The following is a 26,151-nucleotide window of genomic DNA, read 5'->3' as shown; positions in this document are numbered from 1 at the left end:
GGGTGTATGTGTGTCAGTGTGTGTCAGTGTGTGTATGTGTGTCAGTGTATGTCAGTGTGTGCGTGTGCGGGTGTGTGTGGGTGTATGTGTGTCAGTGTGTGTCAATGTGTGTCAATGTGTGTGTGTGGGTGTATGTGTGTCAGTGTGTGTATGTATGGGTGTATGTGTGTCAGTGTGTGTGTGTGCGGGTGTATGTGTGTCAGGGTGTGTCAGTGTGGGTGTATGTGTGTCAGTGTGTCTCAGTGTGTGTGTGCGGGTGTATGTGTGTCAGTGTGTGTCAGTGTGTGTGTGTGCGGGTGTATGTGTGTCAGTGTGTGTGTGTGTGGGTGTATGTGTGTCAGTGTGTGTCAGTGTGTGTATGTGTGGGTGTATGTGTGTCAGTGTGTGTCAGTGTGTGTATGTGCGGGTGTATGTGTGTCAGTGTGTGTCAGTGTGTGTATGTGCGGGTATATGTGTGTCAGTGTGTGTCAGTGTGTGTATGTGCGGGTATATGTGTGTCAGTGTGTGTATGTGCGGGTGTATGTGTGTCAGTGTGTGTATGTGTGTCAGTGTGTCTCAGTGTGTGTCAGTGTGTGTATGTGCGGGTGTATGTGTGTCAGTGTGTGTATGTGTGGGTGTATGTGTGTCAGTGTGTGTATGTGTGGGTGTATGTGTGTCAGTGTGTGTCAGTGTGTGTATGTGTGGGTGTATATGTGTCAGTGTGTCTCAGTGTGTGTATGTGTGGGTGTATGTGTGTCAGTGTGTGTATGTGTGGGTGTATGTGTGTCAGTGTGTGTATTTGCGGGTGTATGTGTGTCAGTGTGTGTCAGTGTGTGTATGTGTGGGGGTATGTGTGTATGTGTGGGTGTATGTGTGTCAGTGTGTGTCAGTGTGTGTATGTGTGGGTATATGTGTGTTAGTGTGTGTCAGTGTGTGTATGTGTGGGTGTATGTGTGTATGTGTGGGTGTATGTGTGTCAGTGTGTGTCAGTGTATGTATGTGTGGGTGTATGTGTGTATGTGTGGGTGTATGTGTGTCAGTGTGTGTCAGTGTGTGTATGTGTGGGTGTATGTGTGTTAGTGTGTGTATGTGTGGGTGTATGTGTGTCAGTGTGTGTATGTGTGGGTGTATGTGTCAGTGTGTGTCAGTGTGTGTGTGCGGGTGTATGTGTGTCAGTGTGTGTCAGTGTGTGTGTGCGGGTGTATGTGTGTCAGTGTGGGTGTATGTGTGTCAGTGTGTGTGTGTGCGGGTGTGTGTGTGTCAGTGTGTGTCAGTGTGTATGTGTGCGGGTGTATGTGTGTCAGTGTGTGTCAATGTGTGTATGTGCGGGTGTATGTGTGTCAGTGTGTGTCAGTGTGTGTGTGCGGGTGTATGTGTGTCAGTGTGTGTCAGTGTGTGTGTGCGGGTGTATGTGTGTCAGTGTGGGTGTATGTGTGTCAGTGTGTGTGTGTGCGGGTGTGTGTGCGGGTGTATGTGCGTCAGTGTGTGTCAGTGTGTGTGTGTGCGGGTGTATGTGTGTCAGTGTGTGTCAGTGTGTATGTGTGCGGGTGTATGTGTGTGCGGCTGTATGTGTGTCAGTGTGTGTGTGTGCGGGTGTATGTGTGTCAGTGTGTGTGCGTGCGGGTGTATGTGTGTCAGTGTGTGTGCGTGCGGGTGTATGTGTGTCAGTGTGTGTGTGTGCGGGTGTATGTGTGTCAGTGTGTGTGTGTGCGGGTGTATGTGTGTCAGTGTGTGTGTGTGCGGGTGTATGTGTGTCAGTGTGTGTGTGTGTGCGGGTGTATGTGTGTCAGTGTGTGTGTGTGCGGGTGTATGTGTGTCAGTGTGTGTGTGTGCGGGTGTATGTGTGTCAGTGTGTGTGTGTGCGGGTGTATGTGTGTCAGTGTGTGTGTGTGCGGGTGTATGTGTGTCAGTGTGTGTGTGTGCGGGTGTATGTGTGTCAGTGTGTGTGTGTGCGGGTGTATGTGTGTCAGTGTGTGTATGTGTGTCAGTGTGTGTCAGACTGCTCCCTCTCCCGTATAGTTTTCTAAAATTGAATTTGTGAAATTCCTAGTTGCTCGTTTGGAATGAAGCTATAAGGAGTGAATGAAGTTACAGGGAGCCCCACCCAGCACATTTTGCTGCCAACCTGCTGAAGGAACTGGAGTTGAATGTAAATTCGGCAGTAGTTTGTCTGCCCTCAAAGCTCTGGGACAGTGGAGCCATCCTGATGAACATACGAGGATGCACTCAGTGATCAGCTGTGCAAAGTCTCCCTGCACCAACATACCCCCAACATCCTCATCACCCAGACTGTGTCCTGCGAATGGAGATTCAATTCTGCAGGTAACATGATTGCGCATTTATCTAGAGTCCTTAACTCAGTAAAATGTACCTGAGACACTTCACAGGAACGTCAGTCAGACAGAATTCAACCCGCATAAGGAGATATTAGGGACAGGTGACAAAACGCTCGGTCAAAGAGGCTGGTTTTAAGGAGCGTCTTAAAGGAGGAGCGAGAGAGAGAGTGAAAGAGAGAGTGAGGGAGGTTTAGAGAGAGAATTCCAGAGCTCAGGGCCCCAGGCAGCTGAAGGCACGGCCGCCAACGGTGGAGCGATGGGAATCAGGGGATGGTCAAGAGGCTGGAATTGGAGGAGCCCAGAGATCTCGGAGGGTTGTAGTGGCTGGAGGAGGTTACAGAGATAGGGAGGGTTGTAGGGGCTGGAGGAGGTTACGGAGATAGGGAGGGTTGTAGTGGCTGGGGGAGGTTACAGAGATAGGGAGGGTTGTAGGGGCTGGAGGAGGTTACAGTGATAGGGAGGGTTGTAGGGGCTGGAGGAGGTTACAGAGATAGGGAGGGTTGTAGGGGCTGGAGGAGGTTACAGAGATAGGGAGGGTTGTAGGGGCTGGAGGAGGTTACTGAGATAGGGAGGGTTGTAGGGGCTGGAGGAGGTTACTGAGATAGGGAGGGGGGCAAGGAAAGATTTGAAAACAAAGATGCGAATTTTAAAATCGAGGTATTGCTGGCCTGGGAGCCAGCGTTGTCCAGTGGGCACAGGTGGTGATGGGTGGACGGGACTCAGTGTGATTTTGCGGCCAAGGGCAGCAGAACTGAGGCAAAGTGCTCGGTGTCAGACTGGACCGAGTATTTACACTGAAGAATCACGAGACCACGATCAGCCCTTTCAAATCAAATGTGAGGGGTGACAGGTAGCCTAGGCTGGTATATCCAAGTTATGTGATGGAGCGCAAACATTTGCTAAACTCTGACCAAGCAGCACTGTGTTTTTATAACGGCTGAGACAGATTTCCAGTCTATCCAGTTCAGTGAGTTTAAAACCCTGACATAGAAAGCAAACACTCCCTGTAATGGTGCCAAGATGCCAATAGCCTGAATGGCAACAGGGCAATGTTCCCACTGCTCTCCCGCTGCGGGTGCTGAGTGTGGCCTGGTGAGCTGCGCTCTTTCTCGGTGCCAGGGTCAATGAGAGGTTTTGGAGAAGGGGAGGGAGGCTGTGGTTGTTGTGGGCCCCGAGTGGGGCTGATGGTGGACAGAGTGTGATACTGACCTGGGAGCTGTCCAGTCCCTCATTCGAGTGACATGTCCACTCCTGAGCAGTAATGTGCCTGTAAGGTCACAGCAGGACTGATGGGCTGTGGGTTGGGTTGCAACCAAGCATTCGGCTGGTACCTAGTCTCACACACCTCCCAGTCAGTAAGGCAGGATGGATGGGGTGTTGGGGGCAGGCGTATAGTAATCAGGAGTTGGAATCCTGGCTTCACTCTTTTTTTAATTCATTCACGGGGTGTGGGTGTCGCTGGCTGGGCCAGCATTTATTGCCCATCCCTAATTGCCCCTTGAGAAGGTGGTGGTGAGCTGCCTTCTTGAGCCGCTGCAGTCCATGTGGTGTAGGTACACCCACCGTGCTGTTAGGGAGGGAGTTCCAGGATTTTGACCCAGCGACAGTGAAGGAACGGCCGATATATTTCCAAGTCAGGATGGTGAGTTACTTGAAGGGGAACTTCCAGGTGGTGGTGTTCCCCATGTGTCTGCTGCCCTTGTCCTTCTAGATGGTAGTAGTTGTGGGTTTGGAAGGTGCTGTCTAAGGAGCCTTGGTGAGTTGCTGCAGTGCATCTTGTAGATGGTACACACACTGCTGCTACTGTGCGTCGGTGGTGGAGGGAGTGAATGTTTGTGGATGGGGTGCCAATCAAGCGGGGCTGCTTTGTCCTGGACGGTGTCAAGTTTCTTGAGTGTTGTGGGAGCTGCACTCATCCAGGCAAGTGGGGAGTGTTCCATCACACTCCTGACTTGTGCCTTGTAGATGGTGGACAGGCTTTGGGGAGTCAGGAGGTGAGTTACTCACCACAGGATTCCCAGCCTCTGACCTGCTCTTGTAGCCACAGTACTTATATGGCTAGTCCAGTTCAGTTTCTGGTCAATGGTAACCCCCAGGATGTTGATAGTGGGGGATTCAGTGATGGTAATACCATTGAACATCAAGGGGCAAAGGTTGGATTCTCTCTTGTTGGAGATGGTCATTGCCTGGCACTTAATGCTACTTGCCACTTGTCAGCCCAAGCCTGGATATTGTCCAGGTCTTGCTGCATTTGGACATGGACTGCTTCAGTATCTGAGGAGTTGTGAATGGTGCTGAACATTGTGCAATCATCAGCGAAAATCCCCACTCCTGACCAAGGAAGGTCATTGATGAAGTAGCTGAAGATGGTTGGGCCGAGGAATTCCTGCAGTGATGTCCTGGAGCTGAGATGACTGACCTCCAACAACCACAACCATCTTCCTTTGTGCTCGGTATGACTCCAACCAGCGGAGAGTTTTCCCCTGATTCCCATTGACTCCAGTTTTGTTAGGGCTCCTTGATGCCACACTCGGTCAAATGCTGCCTTGATGTCAAGGGCAGTCACTCCACCTCACCTCGGGAGTTCAGCTCTTTTGTCCATATTTGTACCAAGGTTGTAATGAGGTCAGGAGCTGAGTGGCCCTGGCAGAACCCAAACTGAGCATCAGTGAGCAGGTTATTGCTAAGCAAGTGTCGCTTGATAGCACAGTTGATGACCCCTTCCATTAACTTTACTGATGATCGAGAGTAGACTGATGGGGCGGTAATTGGCCGGGTTGGATTTGTCCTGCTTTTTGTGTACAGGACATACCTGGGCAATTTTCCACATAGCCGGGTAGATGCCAGTGTTGTAACTGTAATGGAACAACTTGGCTAGGGGTGCGGCAAGTTCTGGAGCACAAGTCTTCAGTACTGTTGCTGGAATATTGTCAGGGCCCATAGCCTTTGCAGTATCCAGTGCCTTCAGCTGTTTCTTGATATCACGTGGAGTGAATCAAATTGGCTGCAGACTGGCATCTGTGATGCTGGGGACTTCAAGATTGTTGCGAATGCTTCAGCCTTATCTTTTGCACGGATGTGCTGGGCTCCTCCATCATTGAGGATGGGGATATTTGTGGAGCCTCCTCCTCCAGTGAGGTGTTTAATTGTCCAACACCGTTCACGACTGGATGTGGCAGGACTGCAGAGCTTAGATCTGATCCATTGGTTATGGGATTGCTTAGCCCTGTCTATCACTTGCTGCTTATGCTGTTTGACATGCAAGTAGTCCTGTGTTATAGCTTCACCAGGTTGACACCTCATTTTTAGGTATGCCTGGGACTGCTCCTGACATGCCCTCCTGCACTCTTCATTGAACCAGGGTTGATCCCCTGGCTTGATGCTAATGGTAGAGTGGGGGATATGCTGGGCCATGAGGTTACAGATTGTGTTCGAGTACAATTCTGCTGCTGCTGGTGGCCCACAGCACTTCATGGATGCCCAGTCTTGAGTTGCTAGATCTGTTTGAAATCTTATCCCATTTCGGGGTCAGATTGAGAGAAGATAGAGCTGCCTGTGCCTTTTAAAGTTCAAACCTCATCACTGCTCCCAGCTTTCTTTCACCCAGTAACAGCGCCAGAGGAATTAGCTGTCAGATTGCTTTGTTCCAAATCCTGCTTAGTAAAACGAAAGAGAAAGTGTTGGGCAACAATAGCAACTTGCATTTATATAGCAACTTTAACGTATTTGGCCTTGGCTCTCCTCAGCTGATGACCATCCATGAATGTTCCAGCGAGGGTGACCGAGAGAGCGGTGAGAATCCCCCCCGATCCTTTAACAATGTTAAGAAAGTACAGAGTGAGGATTGAATTTGCTACCTCTGCTCTAAGTCAACAAATTCAATAAGAAATGAGAATTCCTAACCCTAACCTTCCCACCTTGGTGAGGTTTGTGCACAGGGAACAAGTCCCACACCCTGAAACTGGTGTTATTCCCCTAAGGGCAGTTCTATACCAACTTCCTGAAGCAGTGGTAAACATCTTCCCCCTGCTCTGTCACGCAAGTCGGCAAAACTCTGCTCCCTGTGCCAGATCAGAAGGTGAAGAGTAAATGATGCTGGGCAACAGTAACCAGGCGTTTCCAGGCAACTCCAGCCATGCAGCAAAGGTTCAGCATCATCGAAGTTACCACAAACTTACTGGAGTTGCCTTTTCCTCAATGGTGGTTAAAGAGGCGACATTACCAGTAAACACGTCAAGAAAAACTCCCGGCTGACATCAGCATGGCCTCAGGGCATCCCAAAGTGTTTCACAGCCAGTGAAGTATGGGTTTCTCAACTGTGCTCACTGTTGTCATGTAGGAAACACAGCAGCCAATCTGTGCACAGCAAGATCCCACAAACAGCAATGTGACAATGGTGCAGATCATCTGTTTTTCATGATCTTGCTTGAGAGAGAATTTAATCCTAAAACAAGAGGCAGAACTCCCCCCACCACCCCAGCTCTAAAAGTTCATCTGGAATATGGCAGTTTGCACAGTGCGGCGCTCCCTCGGCACTGACCCTCCGACAGTGCGGCACTCCCTCAGTACTGACCCTCCGACAGTGCGGCGCTCCCTCAGTACTGACCCTCCGACAGTGCGGCGCTCCCTCAGCACTGACCCTCCGACAGTGCGGCGCTCCCTCAGCACTGACCCTCCGACAGCGCGGCGCTCCCTCAGCACTGACCCTCCGACAGTGCAGCACTCCCTCAGCACTGACCCTCCGACAGTGCGGCACTCCCTCAACACTGACCCTCCGACAGTGCGGTGCTCCCTCAGCACTGACTCTCCGACAGTGCGGCGCTCCCTCAGCACTGACCCTCCGACAGTGCGGCGCTCCCTCAGTACTGACCCTCCGACAGTGCGGCGCTCCCTCAGTACTGATGTTGGGATTGTAAGCCTGTATGATGGAATTGAAGTTTCTGGAGTGGGGCTTGAACTTACAACTTGTTCATTCAGTGATGAGAGGGAGGAGAGGGGGAGAGAGAAAGGAGAGAGGGAGAGAGAGAGAGAGAGAGAGGGAGAGATCCAGTAAGCGGTGGTTGACAACGGACAAAACCAGAGATAGAAGTGACCATTCTCCAGAACATCTTTCCTGCTCAGGCTCGGGAGGTTTGCAGACAATAGTGGGCTCTGCCTGTGCACCCATGATTCAGTTCCAGCTGGTTCATGTAAAACTGGGCTGTGAGTGGGTAGCACATGGGCAGAGCTGCCAGAGGGAGCAGTGACTCTGCAATCCTGGCACAGCAGTGAGTTGCCAGCCTGTTTATATTGGTTGAGCAACTGTACCTGTGCGAAACATTATTCAGCATTTCAGAAAATAAAACTCAATGTCCATACTGTAATCACAGCAGCAATCCGAGGACCCTTAGTAATCTTCAAAGTATTGGTAAGTCTCGATCAAACAGATTTCTGGAGGTCCCAGAGACACTAATCAAATTCATTCTTCATTATTGATTTTATTTCACTTTTCATTCTGAAACAATCTAACTCTGGAAAATGGATCATCAACAGTGCTGAACAATGTTTATTCACTCACAGGTTGTGGGTGTCGCTGGCCGGGGCCCAGCATTTATTGCCCATCCCTAATTGCCCCTTGAGAAGGTGGTGGTGAGCTGCCTTCTTGAGCCGCTGCAGTCCCTGTGGTGTAGGTACACCCACAGTGCTGTTAGGGAGGGAGTTTCAGGATTTTGACCCAGTGACAGTGAAGGAACGGCCGATATATTTCCAAGTCAGGATGGTGAGTGACTTGGAGGGGAACTTCCAGGTGGTGGTGTTCCCATCTATCTGCTGCCCTTGTCCTTCTAGATGGTAGAGGTCGTGGGTTTGGAAGGTGCTGTCTAAGGAGCCTTGGTGAGTTGCTGCAGTGCATCTTGTAGATGGTACACACACTGCTGCTACTGTGTGCCGGTGGTGGAGGGAGTGAATGTTTGTGGATGGGGTGCCAATCAAGCGGGGCTGCTTTGTCCTGGACGGTGTCGAGCTTCTTCAGTGTTGTGGGAGCTGCACTCATCCAGGCAAGTGGGGAGTATTCCATCACACTCCTGACTTGTGCCTTGTAGATGGTGGACAGGCTTTGGGGTGTCAGGAGGTGAGTTACTCACTGCAGGATTCCCAGCCTCTGACCTGCTCTTGTAGCCACAGTATTTATATGGCTGGTCCAGTTCAGTTTCTGGTCAATGGTAACCCCCAGGATGTTGATAGTGGGGGATTCAGTGATGGTAATGGTTACATAGTTTCTTTTTGGAGGTGGTCATTGCCTGGAATGAGTCAAATTGTCTGAAGACTGCCCTCTGTGAAAAAAGGAACCTCAGGAAGAGGCTGCGATTGATGGGATCCTCCTCCTCCAGTGAGTTGTTTAATTGTCCACCACCATTCACGACTGGATGTGGCAGGACTGCAGAGCTTAGATCTGATCAGTTGGTTGTGGGATCACTTAGCCCTGTCTATCACTTGCTGCTTATGCTGTTTGACACTCAAGTAGTCCTGTGTTATAGCTTCACCAGGTTGACACCTCATTTTTATGTATGTCAGGTGCTGCTCCTGACATGCCCTCCTGTACTCTTCATTAAACCAGGTTGATCCCCTGGCTTGATGGTAATGGTAGAGTGGGGGATGTGCCAGGCCATGAGGTTACAGATTGTGTTCGAGTACAGTTCTGCTGCTGCTGGTGGCCCCCAGAGCCTCATGTATGCCCAGTCTTGAGCTGCTAGATGTGAATCTATTTAGCACAGATGTAAGTGCCACACAACACGATTAAATTCCTTTTGCTTCAATCCAAGGTAGGGGTTGGGGTGGGGCTGGAGGAGGCAGGATGGGGTGTCCCACAGTACTAATAACTTGTGTCTGTTAAATTAAACATGTGCTAAGTGGTTATAGCAGAGCAGAGAACAGTGAAGTGATAGACGGGGAATGCGTTTGACAGTGAAGGAGCAGTGACAATGGGGCCAGTTATGGAAGGTCTGTTTCTTTGCCGCGATGTTGAAGCGGGGTATGGTAAGACTACACTGCAACACGGATCCCTCCGCTGCCTGTCACTACCGTCTACAGCAGGGTCTAAGGTGCCTTTCACCTTCCCAGCACATCCCAAAGTGACTCACAGCCAATCAACTGCTTTCTTTGAGGCATGGATCATGTTCCAATGTGGGAAACGAGGCAGCCAACTTTCACACAGCAAGATCTCACAACAAGCAACGGAACAAAAGACCCAGATGATCTGCTTCAGTGACGTTGGTTGTGTGATGGTATTGGGCCCAGGATACCAGGGAGACCATGGCAAAGCTCTGTCCGTACTGACCCTCCGACAGTGCGGCGCTCCCTCAGCACTGACCCTCCGACAGTGCGGCACTCCCTCAGTACTGACCCTCCGACAGTGCGGCGCTCCCTCAGTACTGACCCTCCGACAGTGCGGCGCTCCCTCAGCACTGACCCTCCGACAGTGCGGCGCTCCCTCAACACTGACCCTCCGACAGTGCGGCGCTCCCTCAGCACTGACCCTCCGACAGTGCGGCTCTCCCTCAGTACCAACCCTCCGACAGTGCGGTTCTCCCTCAACACTGACCCTCCCACAACACAGCGCTCCCTCAGTACTGACCCTCCGACAGTGAGGCGCTCCCTCAGCACTGACCCTCTGACAGTGCGGCGCTCCCTCAGTACTGACCCTCCCACCATTTGGTGCTCGCTCAGTACTGACCCTCACACTATGCGGTGTTCCCACGGTACTGTCCCTCCCACCATGCGGCGTTCCCTCAGTACTGACCCTCCCACCATGTGGCGCTCCCTCAGCACTGAACCTCCCACCATGCGGCACTCCCACGGTACTGATCCTCCGACAGTGCGGTGTTCCCTCAGTACTGACCCTCCCACCATGCGGCGTTCCCTCAGTACTGACCCTCCCACCATGTGGCGCTCCCACGGTACTGACCCTCCCACCATGCGGTGCTCCCTCAGTACTGACCCTCCCACCATGCGGTGCTCCCTCAGTACTGACCCTCTCACCATGCGGCGCTCCCTCGGTACTAACTCTGACACTGGGGCATGGGGAGCTGAATTCTAACCCCGGTTGGCTGTAGCTGTTAATTTGCCTCCTTCCACTCTCCGTCCATTTTCACCCTTTGCAATCTCTCCAGTCAAGCTTCATGTGATGTCAGCCCCATTTAGGGCCTCTCTCTAAAGTTCTCCCCTCCAACCTGAGTGCTGCTGCCTCACGATAAGGTGCATTTTGCTTTGGCGTCAGTGGGATGGGCGTTAGGCACAAGGTCCGGCATGTTTACATTGCCCCAAATAGCTGCCACTCTTTGATCTTGCCTGGTGCTGATGGCCAGTTGAGTGAGATAGATAATGGTGCAGGGGATACCGAGGAGATATCAGAATCGGGGATGACAGGGAAGGAAGCCACAGAGCGAATTAAATGATTGGGTATCAGTGGGCTGTATTAATAGAGGGAAAAAAAACAAGGCTGAGATGTGAAACCCTTTCCAAACACGGGTTAGACCCCAGCGGGAGGATCCTGTCCAATTCTGGGCCCCACACTTTAGGAAGGATGTCAAGGTCTTGGAGAGGGTGCGGAGGGAGATTTACTAGAACGTTCCCAGGGATGAGGGGACCTCAGTTCATGTGGAGAGACTGGGAGAAGCTGGGATTGTTCTCCTTAGAGCAGAGAAGGTTAAGGGGGAGATTGAATCGAGGCGTTCAAAATCAGGAAGGGTTTGGATCGAGTGAATAAGGAGAAACTGTTTCCAGTGGCAGGAGGGTCGGTAACCAGAGGGACACAGATTGAAGAGAATCGGGAAAAGAGCCAGAGGGGGAGATGAGGAAAACGTTTATTTTACACAGCGAGTTGTTGTGATCTGGAAGGCGCTGCCTGAAAGGGCGGTGGAAGCAGATTCAATAGGAACTTTCAAAAGGGGGAATTGGATAAATACTCGAAAAGGAGAAATTTGCAGGACTGTGGGGGGGAGAGAGGTGGGGTGGGGTGGGGGGGTGGGTGTGTGTGGGTGGTGGGACTAATTGGATAGATCTTTCAAAGGGCCAGCACAAGTATTATGGGCTGAATGGCCTCCTCCGGTGCTGTGCTTCTACGAGCCAATGTATAAAACAGTTGCCCAATGCCCATCTCCGCATCAACACCACCCGCGCCCACCCCCTTTACCTGGGAGGAAGTGTACGTTACTCTGAGGGGAAAGCGCTGGTTAAGCTTTACAACATGCTCTCACCAGCAAACAAAGGAAGGAGACAATCGGTGACCTCCACTGACCAAGACCAGGGTCCAGATTGTGGCTGTGTGAAAACAAGTCTCAGCCTCCCAGAGGACGAAATGGTCAACAAAGCATATTCCCAATGACCGGTTAATACTGTGTGGACGTCTGCTTAGGGCAGCAGGCAGAACCACACCACGGTAACCTGACATCGTAGTCCCAGTACACCATGCTCTGACCACACGCCTCACCATCACCCACAATTACAGCTTTCGTTATAAAATCTTATGATAATGTTGTTCTTCTCTCAAGTGAGATTAGAAAATAAAGATTTCTCACCATTCACAGCTCATCCTCAGAGATTGTGGGTTTAGATACAGAGCAAAGCTCCCTCTACACGGTCCCCATCAAACACTCCCAGGACAGGTACAGCAAGGGGTTAGACACAGAGTAAAGCTCCCTCTACACCGTCCCCATCAAACACTCCCAGGACAGGTACAGCACGGGGTTAGATACAGAGTAAAGCTCCCTCTACACTGTCCCCATCAAACACTCCCAGGACAGGTACAGCACGGGGTTAGATACAGAGTAAAGCTCCCTCTACACTGTCCCCATCAACACTCCCAGGGCAGGTACAGCACGGGGTTAGATACAGAGTAAAGCTCCCTCTACACTGTTCCCATCAAACACTCCCAGGGCAGGTACAGCACGGGGTTAGATACAGAGTAAAGCTCCCTCTACACCATCCCCATCAAACACTCCCAGGGCAGGTACAGCACGGGGTTAGACACAGAGTAAAGCTCCCTCTACACTGTCCCCATCAAACACTCCCAGGACAGGTACAGCACGGGGTTAGATACAGAGTAAAGCTCCCTCTACACTGTCCCCATCAACAATCCCAGGGCAGGTACAGCACGGGGTTAGATACAGAGTAAAGCTCCCTCTACACTGTCCCCATCAACACTCCCAGGACAGGTACAGCACGGGGTTAGATACAGAGTAAAGCTCCCTCTACACCGTCCCCATCAAACACTCCCAGGACAGGTACAGCACGGGGTTAGATACAGAGTAAAGCTCCCTCTGCACTGTCCCCATCAACACTCCCAGGGCAGGTACAGCGCGGGGTTAGATATAGAGTAAAGCTCCCACTACACTGTCCCATCAAACACTCCCAGGACAGGTACAGCACGGGTTTAGATACAGAGTAAAGCTCCCTCTACACCATCCCCATCAAACACTCCCAGGACAGGTACAGCACGAGGTTAGATAAAATTACTTCTGCACAGACTCATTCAGAAGCTTTATCCCTCACAGGTCCCCCGAGGAGCCTGGTTTCTGCACCCACTGTTCCATCTCTGGCAATGCCGGGCCCTTCACAGTCACTAAGAGAAGACTCAGAAGTGACTGGGATCAGGTTGTGTGGCCTCAGGATGCTGAGGTGACAGGAGACTGCCTGGGCCCATCGTGTTACATTGGCTCTGAAACCGGTGTCATCTGCCTCAGTAACATGTCAACGGATGGGGAATATGACCACAGGGCAACTTAGCTTATTCATACCTGTTGCCAGGTAACCTTTCAATCAGCGGGATTTTCCTGGTTTGTTTTCCATTGGAAAGAATCCAAGCCTATTCAGTCCTTCCCAATAGTTCTAACCTTTCCGTTCCAGTATCATCCTTCTCAATCTCTTCCGCATCTTCTCCTGTTACTTTTTGACCACCTAGTGACCAGAACTGATCATTGTGACTCTCTAAGCGTGATCTAAACCAGCTTCTGTACTCGTTCACACAGCTTCCCTGCTTTTCAATTTGATCCCTTAGGAATGAGGTCTAATCCCTGGTTAGCTCTTTTTAAAATGGAAGTATTAACCCGTATGACTATTCTTATTGATGTGTGTATGTGTCTCCCCCAGATCACAGCTCTTGTGGCAAAGTGGGTAGCATCCCTGCCTTTGAGTCAGAAGCTCTGGGTTCAAATCCCATCCAGATTTCGATGGCCAAGGACATTAAATAAAGGAAAATCCAAAGTTATTTTACAAGTACATTAAGAGTAAGAGGATAACTAGGGAAAGAGTAGGGCCCATTAAGGACCATAGTGGTAATTTGTGTGTGGAGCTGGAAGATGTAGGTAGGGTTCTAAAAGAATTGTTAGTGTTCACAAGTGGGAGGGACGACGTGGGTATGGAAATCAGGCAGAAGGACTGTGATATAATTAAAGAAATTAGCATAGAAAGAGAGGAGGTTCTAAGTGGTCTGGCAGGCTTAAAAGTAGATAAATCTCCAGGCCCGGATGAAATGTATCCCAGGCTGTTGAGTGAGGCAAAGGAGGAGATGATAGGGGCGCTGGCAATAATTTTCAATACCTCTCTGGCCACAGGAGAGGTGCCGGAGGACTGGAGGACAGCCAGTGTGGTACAGTTATTCAAGAAGGGAGGAAGGGATAAACCAGGGAACTACTGGCCAGTCAGTCTAACTTCAGTGGTGGGGAAACTATTGGAAGCAATTCTGAGGGACAGGATGAATCTACACTTGGACAGGCAGGGGTTAATCAAGGACAGTCAGCATGGTTTTGTTAAGGGGAGGTCATTTCTGACCAATTTGATTGAATTTTTCGAAGAGGTGACCAGGTGCGTAGATGAGGGTGATGCATTTGATGTGGTCTACTTGGACTTCAGCAAGGCTTTTGACAAGGTCCTGCATGGGAGACTGATAACAAAGGTAGGAGCCCATGGGATCCAAGGCAGTTTGGCAAATTGGATCTAGAATTGGCTGAGTGGCAGGAAGCAGAGGGTGATGGTTGAGGGGTGGTTTTGTGACTGGATGCCTGTGTCCAGTGGGGTTGCACAGGGATCGGTGTTGGATCCCTTGTTGTTTGTGGTATATATAAACGATTTAGACTTGAATGTAGATCAGTTAAGTTCGCAGATGACACGAAAATTGGTGGGGTGGTAAATAGTGAGGATGATAGCCTTAGATTACAGGAGGATTTAGATGGGCTGGTCAGATGGGCTGATCAGTGGCAAATGGAATTCAATCCGGATAAGTGTGAGGTGATGCACTTGGGCAGGACAAACAAGGCACAGGAATACACGATGAATGGTAGGACCCTGGGAAGTACTGAGGATCAGAGGGACCTTGGTGCGCATTTACACAGGTCCCTTAAGGTAGTGGGACTACACCTCCATCCCCCACCGGGATGGTCTGAGGGCTCTCCGCTTCTTTCTCAAACAGAGGCCGGAACAATCCCCATCCACCACTATCCTCCATCTGGCTGAACTTGTTCTCACACTGAACAATTTCTCCTTAAACTCCTCTCACTTCCTCCAAATAAAAGGTGTGGCTATGGGTACCCGCATGGGCCCCAGCTATGCCTGTCTCTTTATGGGGCATGTGGAACATTCCTTGTTCCAGTCCTACTCTGGCCCCTTCCCACAACTCTTTCTCCGGTACATCGATGATTGCTTCGGTGCTGCTTTATGCTCTCGTCTGGACCTGGAAAAATTTATTAATTTTGCTTCCAATTTCCACCCCTCCATCATTTTCACATGGTCCATCTCTGACACTTCCCTTCCCTTCCTTGACCTCTCTGTCTCAATTTCTGGTGATAGACTGTCCACCAATATCCATTACAAGCCTACCGACTCCCACAGCTACCTCGACCACAGCTCCTCACACCCTGCTTCCTGTAAGGACTCCATCCCATTCTCTCAGTTCCTTCGCCTCCGTCGCATCTGTTCTGATGACACTACCTTCAAAAACAGTTCCTCTGACATGTCCTCCTTCTTCCTTAACCGAGGTTTTCCACCCACGGTGGTTGACAGGGCCCTCAACCGTGTCCAACCCATCTCCCGCGCATCCGCCCTCATGCCTTCTCCTCCTTCCCAGAACCATGATAGGGTCCCCCTTGTCCTCACTTATCACCCCACCAGCCTCCGCATTCAAAGGATCATCCTCTGCCATTTCCGCCAACTCCAGCATAATGCCACCACCAAACACATCTTCCCTTCACCCCCCCTGGCGGCATTCCGCAGGGATCGTTCCCTCTGGGACACCCTGGTCCACTCCTCCATCACCCCCTACTCCTCAACCCCCTCCCACAGCACCTTCCCATGCAACCACAGTAGGTGCAACACCTGCCCCTTCACTTCCCCTCTCCTCACTGTCCAAGGGCCCAAACACTCCTTTCAAGTGAAGCAGCATTTCACTTGCACTTCCCCCAATTTAGTCTACTGCATTCGTTGCTCCCAATGCGGTTTCCTCTACATTGGAGAGACCAAACGCAGACTGGGTGACCGCTTTGCGGAACACCTTCGGTCTGTCCGCAAGCATTACCCAGACCTCCCTGTCGCTTGCCATTTTAACACTCCACCCTGCTCTCATGCCCACATGTCCGTCCTTGGCTTGCTGCATTGTTCCAGTGAAGCTCAACGCAAACTGGAGGAACAGCACCTCATCTTCCGACTAGGCACTTTACAGCCTTCCAGACTGAATATTGAATTCAACAACTTTAGATCATGAACTCTCTGCTCCATCCCCACCCCCTTTCCCATCCCCCTTTTTATTCCAATAATTTATATAGATTTTTCTTTTCCCACCTATTTCCATTATTTTTAAATGTATTTCCATCCATTGTTATATCTTTACCTTTTAGCCTATTTCGATCCCTTCTCCCCACCCCACCCCAACTAGGGCTATCTGTACCTTGCTCATCCTGCTTTCTACCCTGAATTAGCACATTCCTTAGATAATATCACCACCTTCAACACCTCTTTGCCCTTTTGTCTGACATCTTTTGGTTATCTCCACCTATCACTGGCCCTCTATCCAGCTCTACCTGTCCCACCCCCCCCTTAAACCAGCTTATATTTCACCTCTTTTCTATTTTTAGTTAGTTCTGTTGAAGGGTCATAAGGACTCGAAACGTTAACTGTGTTCCTCTCCGCAGATGCTGTCAGACCTGCTGAGTTTTTCCAGGTATTTTTATTTTTGTTTTGGATTTCCAGCATCCGCAGTTTTTTGCTTTTATCTTAGAATAGTTAGGTATTTGTTTGACACAATGGGCTGAAGGGCCTTTGTGCTGTGGACCTCTATGAGTCTATGTTCATAACGCGGACAATCAGGGTGAGAATTAACCTGCAAACCCTTCCAACATGCCAATGGCAGGTGGAAAGAGTGGGAGAGATTCCTGGTCAGCCGTGTGTTGGATAGAAATTAGAGCCTCTACCATCAATACCCATAGCAACGTGCATGGAAAAAGTGCAGATTAGCTCAGCAACTCGGGCTCCCTGTGTGAAGGGTAACAACACACACACCACCCCCAGGACCCTCCACCCAACTTCGAGACTGAGGTTCCAAGCAGGATAAGGCCTCCTCATTTCATTGTATATAATGCATCATCTCACACCGATCTGCTCTGGGATGCATTTGGAAGTTTGTTCATTTATCTAGAAAGACGAACAATGGGAAATAACCCGGTCCCTCTGTCTGCCCACCCCAAACCAACGAGGAATTGTTTGGGAAGAAATAACCCGCTTCGTCTCAAGCCTGGGACTCAGGCAGATGGGACTATCTGAGGTGACATCAGCCCAGGAAGCAGTGATGTGGCAAATGGTTTAAGGAGGGTTAACCAAATATTGACAGCAGTTGGGTGCAGGTGTATTGCCTTGAAGAGTGATACGGTGCCCACACCTTGAAATGCAGCTGGAAAGGCTGCAGTCAGCCTTCGGGATCATCGATCCTCAACCGAGTTGCAATCGAAATGTGACCAGACCCCAGTAGCTGCCCAGAGGACAGGAGCAGAGCAGCACAGTGCACTGGGGAGTCAGTGCTGAGCAAGTGGTACATTCTCCAAACTCAAACTCCACCTACATGATTCTGTGGAGAATCTCCATTGGGAGAACCATGAATAAACTGTGTTCTGCTAAGTGTCATGGTGACAGCCAGGGGGAATCAGAAACCAGCAGGAATAGGGAGGCTTACAGCCAGCTGTCCTGATAATAGTGACTTATCCAGGATCATGGGATGGTGATGAAACCACAGGCTCATAAATTACAGACAAACACAAACACTGGTAAATTCACAGCCGCCAGTTTCATCAGTCACTAACCAGGGGCTTAGCCTCAACTGAAGCCAACCTACAAACAGTCATTCGATTCACAAACTCTCAGCTGAGTCAGCAGGGAATCCAGGTTGAGATACTGAGGGAGTGCCGCACTGTTGGAGGGTCAGCGCTGAGGGAGCGCCGCACTGTCGGAGGGTCAGTGCTGAGGGAGCGCCGCACTGTCGGAGGGTCAGTACTGAGGGAGCGCCGCACTGTCAGAGGGTCAGTGCTGAGGGAGCGCCGCACTGTCGGAGGGTCAGTACTGAGGGAGCGCCGCACTGTCAGAGGGTCAGTGCTGAGGGAGCGCCGCACTGTTGGAGGGTCAGTGCTGAGGGAGCGGCGCACTGTCGGAGGGTCAGTGCTGAGGGAGCGCCGCACTGTTGGAGGGTCAGTACTGAGGGAGCGGCGCACTGTCGGAGGGTCAGTGCTGAGGGAGCGCCGCACTGTTGGAGGGTCAGTGCTGAGGGAGCGGCGCACTGTCGGAGGGTCAGTGCTGAGGGAGCGCCGCACTGTCGGAGGGTCAGTACTGAGGGAGCGCCGCACTGTCGGAGGGTCAGTGCTGAGGGAGCGCCGCACTGTTGGAGGGTCAGTGCTGAGGGAGCGGCGCACTGTCGGAGGGTCAGTGCTGAGGGAGCGCCGCACTGTCGGAGGGTCAGTGCTGAGGGAGCGCCGCACCGTCGGAGGGTCAGTGCTGAGGGAGTGCTGCACTGTCGGAGGGTCAGTACTGAGGGAGCGCCGCGCTGTCGGAGGGTCAGTGCTGAGGGAGCGCCGCGCTGTCGGAGGGTCAGTGCTGAGGGAGCGCCGCGCTGTCAGAGGGTCAGTGCTGAGGGAGCGCCGCGCTGTCGGAGGGTTAGTGCTGAGGAAGCGCCGCACTGTCGGAGGTGCCGTCTTTCAGGATGAGACATTAAACCAAGGCCCCGTCTGCCCTCTCGGGTGGGGGTAAAAGATCCCGCGGCCACTATTGGAAGAAGAGCAGGGGGGAGTTCTCCCCGGTGTCCTGGGGCCAATATTTATCCCTCAACCAACATCACTAAAAACAGATGATCTGGGTCATTATCACATTGCTGTTTGTGGGATCTTGCTGTGCTTCCTGAATCTACACTTCACTTTGGGACATCTCAGGGTGTTGAAAGGTGCTGTTGAGAAGCAAGTTCTTGCTCCAACTCTAAAAGAGGAGCTCTGAGCTATCTCAGTTTGAATGTTGTCATGGGGAGGAACACAGCAACTGTAAACACACTGACCATCAACCTTTGTACAATCCCAGGGTCCCAACTCCTATTGGACAGACTGCCGGAGGTCTCATCTCATGACCCCCTTACCGCTCCGCTCAGTCAAATAGCTCTTCACCCCCCCCACTACCCTCGTACCATGTTCAACCCAAAATACTGATTGACCGAAAAAATGGAGAAGGTACAATTTTTATTAATGCCTCTAACATTGACAAATCAAGATGGTGGTTAAAGAGTAAGGTCCATGGTTTTATTAAAATAGTGATGTGGAATTCTTCATTAACCCAGCGGGAGGATCCTGTCCAATTCTGGGCCCCACACTTTAGGAAGGATGTCAAGGTCTCGGAGAGGGTGCGGAGGGAGATTTTCTAGAACGTTCCCAGGGATGAGGGGACCTCAGTTCATGTGGAGAGACTGGGAGAAGCTGGGATTGTTCTCCTTAGAGCAGAGAAGGTTAAGGGGGAGATTGAATCGAGGCGTTCAAAATCAGGAAGGGTTTGGATCGAGTGAATAAGGAGAAACTGTTTCCAGTGGCAGGAGGGTCGGTAACCAGAGGGACACAGATTGAAGAGAATCGGGAAAAGAGCCAGAGGGGGAGATGAGGAGAATGTTTTTTTTTGACACAGTGAGTTGTTGTGATCTGGAAGGCGCTGCCTGAAAGGGCGGTGGAAGCAGATTCAATAGGAACTTTCAAAAGAGAATTGGATAAATACTCGAAAAGGAGAAATTTGCGGGACTGTGGGGGAGAGAGAGCGGGGAGGGGGAGTGGGACTAATTGGATAGATCTTTCAAAGGGCCAGCACAGGCTTGATGGGCTGAATGGCCTCCTGGGCTAAGTTTTTGTTGAGTATGAGTATCAAGGACTACAGGAGGTGAGTTGGATTGAGAGAAAATATAAACCATGGTTTAATTGAATGGTGGAGCCAGGGGCTGAATGGCCTCGTCTGGTTCCTGTGTGAATGTTCAAGGGGCTGAATGGCCTCGTCTGGTTCCTGTGTGAATGTTCGAGGGGCTGAATGGCCTCGTCTGGTTCTTGTGTGAATGTTCGAGGGGCTGAATGGCCTCCTTCAGTTCTTGTGTAACAGGTTTGAGGGGCTGAATGGCCTCCTTCAGTTCCTGTGTAACAGGTTTGAGGGGCTGAATGGCCTCCTTCAGTTCCTGTGTAACAGGTTTGAGGAGCTGAATGGCCTCCTCCTGCTTTACAGAAATTTACTGCTCCTGGGAGATGAGTCATTAATTCCTGGAGACGGAACCTCATGTGTTGAATGGTCTCGGTAAACATTGCTACAGAGTTTACTGTATGACTTCTGATCAAATATCACATTGTAAAGATCATCATCATCAACACCACCCAATTCAAAGACACATGATGTATTAGGAAACAAAATTATAACATGGTGAAAAATTAACATCACAAGGTGTTTATACTCAAACTGCAGCTTATCTCAATTCCAGTCCTTCAGGCAGTGTTTCCTCAGCACTGACCCTCCGACAGTGCAGCACTCCCTCAGTACTGACCCTCCGACAGTGCGGCGCTCCCTCAGCACTGATCCTCTGACAGTGCGACCCTCCCTCAGCACTGACCCTCCAACAGTGCGGTGCTCCCTCAGCACTGACCCTCCGACAGTGTGGCGCTCCCTCAGCACTGACCCTCCGACAGTGTGGCGCTCCCTCAGCACTGACCCTCTGACAGTGCGGCGCTCCCTCAGCACTGACCCTCTGACAGTGCGGCGCTCCCTCAGCACTAACCCTCCGACAGTGAGGCGCTCCCTCAGCACTGACCCTCCGACAGTGCGGCTCTCCTTCAGCACTGACCCTCCGACAGTGCGGCACTCCCTCAGCACTGACCCTCTGACAGTGCGGCACTCCCTCAGCACTGACCCTCCGACAGTGCGGCGCTCCCTCAGCACTGACACAGGCAGAGCTGAACTGGATTGTGTGGATCAAGTTTCTGATGTTATAGGGTGATCTTTTCTTACATGAAAACATGTCCCAATGAGGGAAATCTTCCTGAAAAAAAGAGTGGAGAAAAATGTGGTGTAGCTTTTGGTAGAGTGTGCAGAGATTGATGTCCGAGCGCATTGAGTAACGAGGAATTGATTCCCTTTTTTTCAGGCTATGAGTGCAGAGTGATCTCTCAAGCACTGGAACATGAGCGTTCAGACACTGGGAAGATGGATGGGTCAGCAGAGGGCTTTCCTTGAAAATGGTCAGCACGGCTCACCTGTGGACATGAACCTCTCGGCCGTCACTGTGCAGTGGGCATTCTCTCTGGGGAACTCCAGCGACCATCCACTGGCTGGCCACAGAGTCTGGGAGGTTGTGGTGATCACCCTGGTGACAGGAAGCTTGTCCTTGGTGACCGTCACCGGCAACATCCTGGTGGTTCTGTCCTTCAGATTCAACCGGCAGCTGAAGACGGTGAATAACTATTTTCTCCTGAGCTTGGCCTGCGCAGACTTGATCATTGGCATAATGTCCATGAACCTTTATAGCACCTACATCATCCTGGGCCGCTGGGTCTTGGGTCCTGTAGCCTGTGACATCTGGCTGGCCTTGGATTATGTTGCCAGCAACGCGTCCGTCATGAATCTCCTGGTGATCAGTTTTGACCGCTATTTCTCCGTCACTCGCCCACTGACCTACAGGGCAAAGCGGACACCAAGAAGAGCCGTCGTCATGATCGTTCTCGCCTGGGGTATCTCCGTCCTCCTCTGGGCTCCAGCCATCTTGCTCTGGCAGTACATTGTGGGCCAGCGGACAGTGAAGCCAGGGAGGTGCGCTATCCAATTCCTCTCCGAGCCCGCCATCACCTTCGGCACCGCCATTGCCGCCTTCTACCTGCCCGTCACCATCATGACCATCCTGTACTGGCGCATCTACAGTGAGACCAAGCAGCACACCAAGGGGCTGGCTACCCTCCAGGGTACCGGCAACAACTGGACCAAGAATCCCGCGGGGATCCAGAGTGGCACTGGCAGCTGCAGGAGGGCCTGGCCTTCCCGAGGGCCTCAGCGACTCTCCGATGAGGGTGGCGAGCCCCAGCTCAAGTTGGAGCTGGTTCCGGACGACAGCAGCCGCGCGAGCTCCAACGATGCCGGGCCGCTGGATCCCGTCGGTGAGGCAGACTCGAGGGCAGCGCCATCGCTCTGCTGCCTGCAGAGACAGGCGGCTGGAACCGAACCCGGCCGGCAGAAAACCAGGCCCACCCACGCCAAGGATGGCGCCGTCTCCGTTAGGACAGACGGTCGCTCGGGGCAAGAACTGGAGCTGGGGCAGCTCAGCTTCCCTAAACCCGGGCTGGTGACCAGGCCAGGCAGGGACTCATCCAGGGAGCACAGGCAACTATTACAGCCCGAGAGAGCGCCTTCCACCTCCCTCTCATTGGCCAGTCACAAGGCCAAGAATCGCCTGGTGCACAGAAAGAGGATCATCATCAAGGAGAAGAAAGCGGCAAAAACGCTGTCCGCCATTTTGCTGGCCTTTATAGTCACCTGGTCTCCGTACAACATCATGGTGCTGGTGTCGGTGTTTTGCAATGACTGCGTTCCCATGGGCCTCTGGCAGTTGGGATACTGGCTCTGCTATATTAACAGCACCGTTAATCCCATGTGCTACGCCCTGTGCAACAGGGAGTTCCGTATCACCTTCAAGACGCTCCTATTGTGCCGCTGGGGCAATGGGAAATGGACACTGAAACTTCCGGCAAGACAAGCTGCCCCCTCCTAGGAGGCTCACCATCCCCCAGTCTGGAATTCCGGGACTACGATGTCGATGGATCCTTGGTGTATCTCCCAGTCCTCTCAGGGTGCGGTGGGGGGTGGGGGGGAAGAGAGGGGGATACACAGACTAGCTCCCAGAGGGCAGGGCCTGACTCTGTGCCAGCCAAGGCTCATTGGCCCCATTTTGTAAGGACCCAACCTGCAGGTGGGGGGGGCTCAAGATTGGTGCTCGGAGACGAGACTGCAATTCGTCTCCCCCAACCAGAACAAACCTACACTTTACACAGTGTCGCATCCTGAGCATTGAATAGCAGCGGGACAGGCCCGAGGGGCTGAATGGCCTCCTTCTGTTCAAGGACAGTTCCAAGGCACTTCACAAGTAATAAACAAACCGGTTTTCTCAAGCGCGCTCACTGTCAGGCAGGTAGCGGTGTGACCAATTTGCGCACAGCAAGATCCCACAGTACCATGACACAAGTTGGAGGGCTCGGGTGTTTTTTGCTCATCTTTTAGACATAGTGCCTGTCCTTTCTGTGTTTTATTTTTGAGGGTCCTGGAGTAAGACTTTTCCAAATCCTCTCGAATTCATCCTAAAGCCATCTGCATTACCAAGGAAAGAACATAAGAAACAGGAGTAGGCTATTCGGCCCCTCGAGCCAGCTCTACTATTTCACTGCGTCATGGCTGATCATCTACTGCAACACCATCTTCCCTGCACTATCCCCGTATCCCTTGGTGTTTTTGATATGTAGAAATCTATCGATCTCAGTCTTGAACATACTCAGTGATTGATCCTCCACAGCCTCTGGTGTAGAGAATTCCAAAGATTCACCTCCCTCTGAGTGAAGAAATTCCTCCTCATCTCAGTCCTAAATGACCTGCCCCTTTCTCGGAGACTGTGTCCCCTGGTTCCAGACCCCCGCAGCCAGGGGGGCTCACCCTCCCTGTATCCACCCTGTCAAACCCAGTCAGAATTGTGTAAGTTTCAATGAGGTCACCTCTCATTCTTCCAAACTCCAGAGAAGTAGGCCCAGGCTATTTAATCGTTCCCCACAGGACAACCCCTCCATCCCAAGAATTAATTTCACAAACCTTCAGGTCTCAGTGTTTATTAACAGCATTACTCCCCATCCTTTACCTTTTCGCTTATCCTTCCTAAATGTCAAATAGCCTTGAACATTCAGTTCCCAGCCTTGGTCACTGCAGCCACATCACCAGAATGGGAATTAGGTCTATTCATTTATTTCTACGTGTGCCGTCAATTCATCTATCTTGCTGCGAATGCTACATGCATTCAGGGAGAGGGCCTTTCAATTTGCCTGTCTAACGTTTTTCTGTATTTTGACCCTATTTGAAGCTGTTCTCTCAGCTTTCCAATTTCACTGACTATTTTTCTTCCTACCATTACCAGCTTGGTTTCATAAAGGGCTCCAATCTCTCCAGCTCCTGTCACCACCTCAGGATGTCCCAAAGTGTTTCACACACAGTGAAGGACCCTTTTTTTTTTCCAGTATAGTCATTGTTGTAATGTAGGAAACACAGCAGCCAATTTACACACAGCAAGGTCATTTAATGCTCCTCCAACAGCATCTTCCAAACCCACGACCGCTACCATCCAGAAGGACAAGGTCAGTAGACACATGGGAACACCACCACCTGGAAATTCCCTTCCAAGTAACTCACCATCCTGACTTGGAAATATATCGGCCGTTCCTTCACTGTCTCTGGGTCAAAATCCTGGAACTCCCTCCCTAACAGCACGGTGGGTATACCTACACCACATGGACTGCAGCGGCTCAAGAAGGCAGCTCACCCCCACCTTCTCAAGGGGCAATTAGGGATGGGCAATAAATGTTGACCTAGGCAATGATGCCTACATAACACAAACGAATTAAAAATATTTTATTTACCAGGACTCCATTTTATTTGACCTCCATTAATACTCAATAGCCCTGCCTTTTGTGAACTGGAAAACAGGATGAGTTGAAGATAAGGGACTCTTATTTTCAAACAAATGCTCTAACACGGCTCAATAAAACATCTCAAATAGGAAAATAAATGATATTATTACCTTCAGATTCAACAGCCCTGATCCTGAGTCGAAAGTATTGAGTCACAATCAGACTCTGGTTCCCCCCCCTGTCTCTCGGGGTTCAGTCCCACAGACTCTGGTTCCCCTGTCTCTTGGGGTTCAGTCCCACAGACTCTGGTTCCCCCCCCTGTCTCTCGGGGTTCAGTCCCACAGGCTCTGGTTCCCCCCCCTGTCTCTCGGGGTTCAGTCCCACAGACTCTGGTTCCCCCCCTGTCTCTCGGGGTTCAGTCCCACAGGCTCTGGTTCCCCCCCTGTCTCTCGGGGTTCAGTCCCACAGACTCTGGTTCCCCTGTCTCTCGGGGTTCAGTCCCACAGACTCTGGTTCCCCCCCTGTCTCTCGGGGTTCAGTCCCACAGACTCTGGTTCCCCCCCTGTCTCTCGGGGTTCAGTCCCACAGACTCTGGTTCCCCCCCCTGTCTCTCGGGGTTCAGTCCCACAGGCTCTGGTTCCCCCCCTGTCTCTCGGGGTTCAGTCCCACAGACTCTGGTTCCCCTGTCTCTCGGGGTTCAGTCCCACAGACTCTGGTTCCCCCCCTGTCTCTCGGGGTTCAGTCCCACAGACTCTGGTTCCCCCCCTGTCTCTCGGGGTTCAGTCCCACAGGCTCTGGTTCCCCCCCTGTCTCTCGGGGTTCAGTCCCACAGACTCTGGTTCCCCCCCTGTCTCTCGGGGTTCAGTCCCACAGGCTCTGGTTCCCCCCCTGTCTCTCGGGGTTCAGTCCCACAGACTCTGGTTCCCCCCCTGTCTCTCGGGGTTCAGTCCCACAGACTCTGGTTCCCCCCCCTGTCTCTCGGGGTTCAGTCCCACAGACTCTGGTTCCCCTGTCTCTCGGGGTTCAGTCCCACAGACTCTGGTTCCCCTGTCTCTCGGGGTTCAGTCCCACAGGCTCTGGTTCTCCTGTCTCTCGGGGTTCAGTCCCACAGACTCCGGGTCCCGTCTCTCGGGGTTCAGTCCCACAGACGCTGGTTCCCCTGTCTCTCGGGGTTCAGTCCCACAGACGCTGGTTCCCCTGTCTCTCGGGGTTCAGTCCCACAGACTCTGGTTCCCCTGTCTCTCGGGGTTCAGTCCCACAGACGCTGGTTCCCCTGTCTCTCGGGGTTCAGTCCCACAGACTCTGGTTCCCCTGTCTCTCGGGGTTCAGTCCCACAGACTCTGGTTCCCCTTGTCTCTCGGGGTTCAGTCCCACAGACTCTGGTTCCCTTGTCTCTCGGGGTTCAGTCCCACAGACTCTGGTTCCCCTGTCTCTCGGGGTTCAGTCCCACAGACTCTGGTTCTCCTGTCTCTCGGGGTTCAGTCCCACAGGCTCTGGTTCCCCCACTCTCTCTCGGGGTTCAGTCCCACAGACTCTGGTTCCCCTGTCTCTCGGGGTTCAGTCCCACAGACGCTGGTTCCCCCCCTGTCTCTCGGGGTTCAGTCCCACAGACGCTGGTTCCCCTGTCTCTCGGGGTTCAGTCCCACAGACTCTGGGTCCCCTGTCTCTCGGGG

General features: G+C 51.9%; 1 protein-coding gene across 1 annotated transcript; it reads left to right on the top strand.

Annotated features, from left to right (window-relative positions):
- Positions 1-2,172: 2,172 nt before the first annotated feature.
- LOC144676624 (muscarinic acetylcholine receptor M1-like) lies at positions 2,173-22,642 on the top strand. The gene is made up of 2 exons (XM_078537000.1): positions 2,173-2,301; positions 20,971-22,642. The coding sequence occupies exon 2, from the start codon at positions 21,007-21,009 to the stop codon at positions 22,582-22,584; it is 1,578 nt and encodes a 525-aa protein (XP_078393126.1). The 5' UTR covers positions 2,173-2,301; positions 20,971-21,006; the 3' UTR covers positions 22,585-22,642.
- The last annotated feature ends 3,509 nt before the right edge of the window (positions 22,643-26,151 follow it).

The sequence above is a fragment of the Cetorhinus maximus genome, unplaced genomic scaffold (genome assembly GCF_964194155.1).
Source record: "Cetorhinus maximus unplaced genomic scaffold, sCetMax3.hap1.1 HAP1_SCAFFOLD_1756, whole genome shotgun sequence".
Taxonomy (NCBI): Eukaryota; Metazoa; Chordata; class Chondrichthyes; order Lamniformes; family Cetorhinidae; genus Cetorhinus; species Cetorhinus maximus.
Note: the sequence above shows the minus strand (reverse complement) of the source record. Positions and strands in the feature narration are given on the sequence as shown.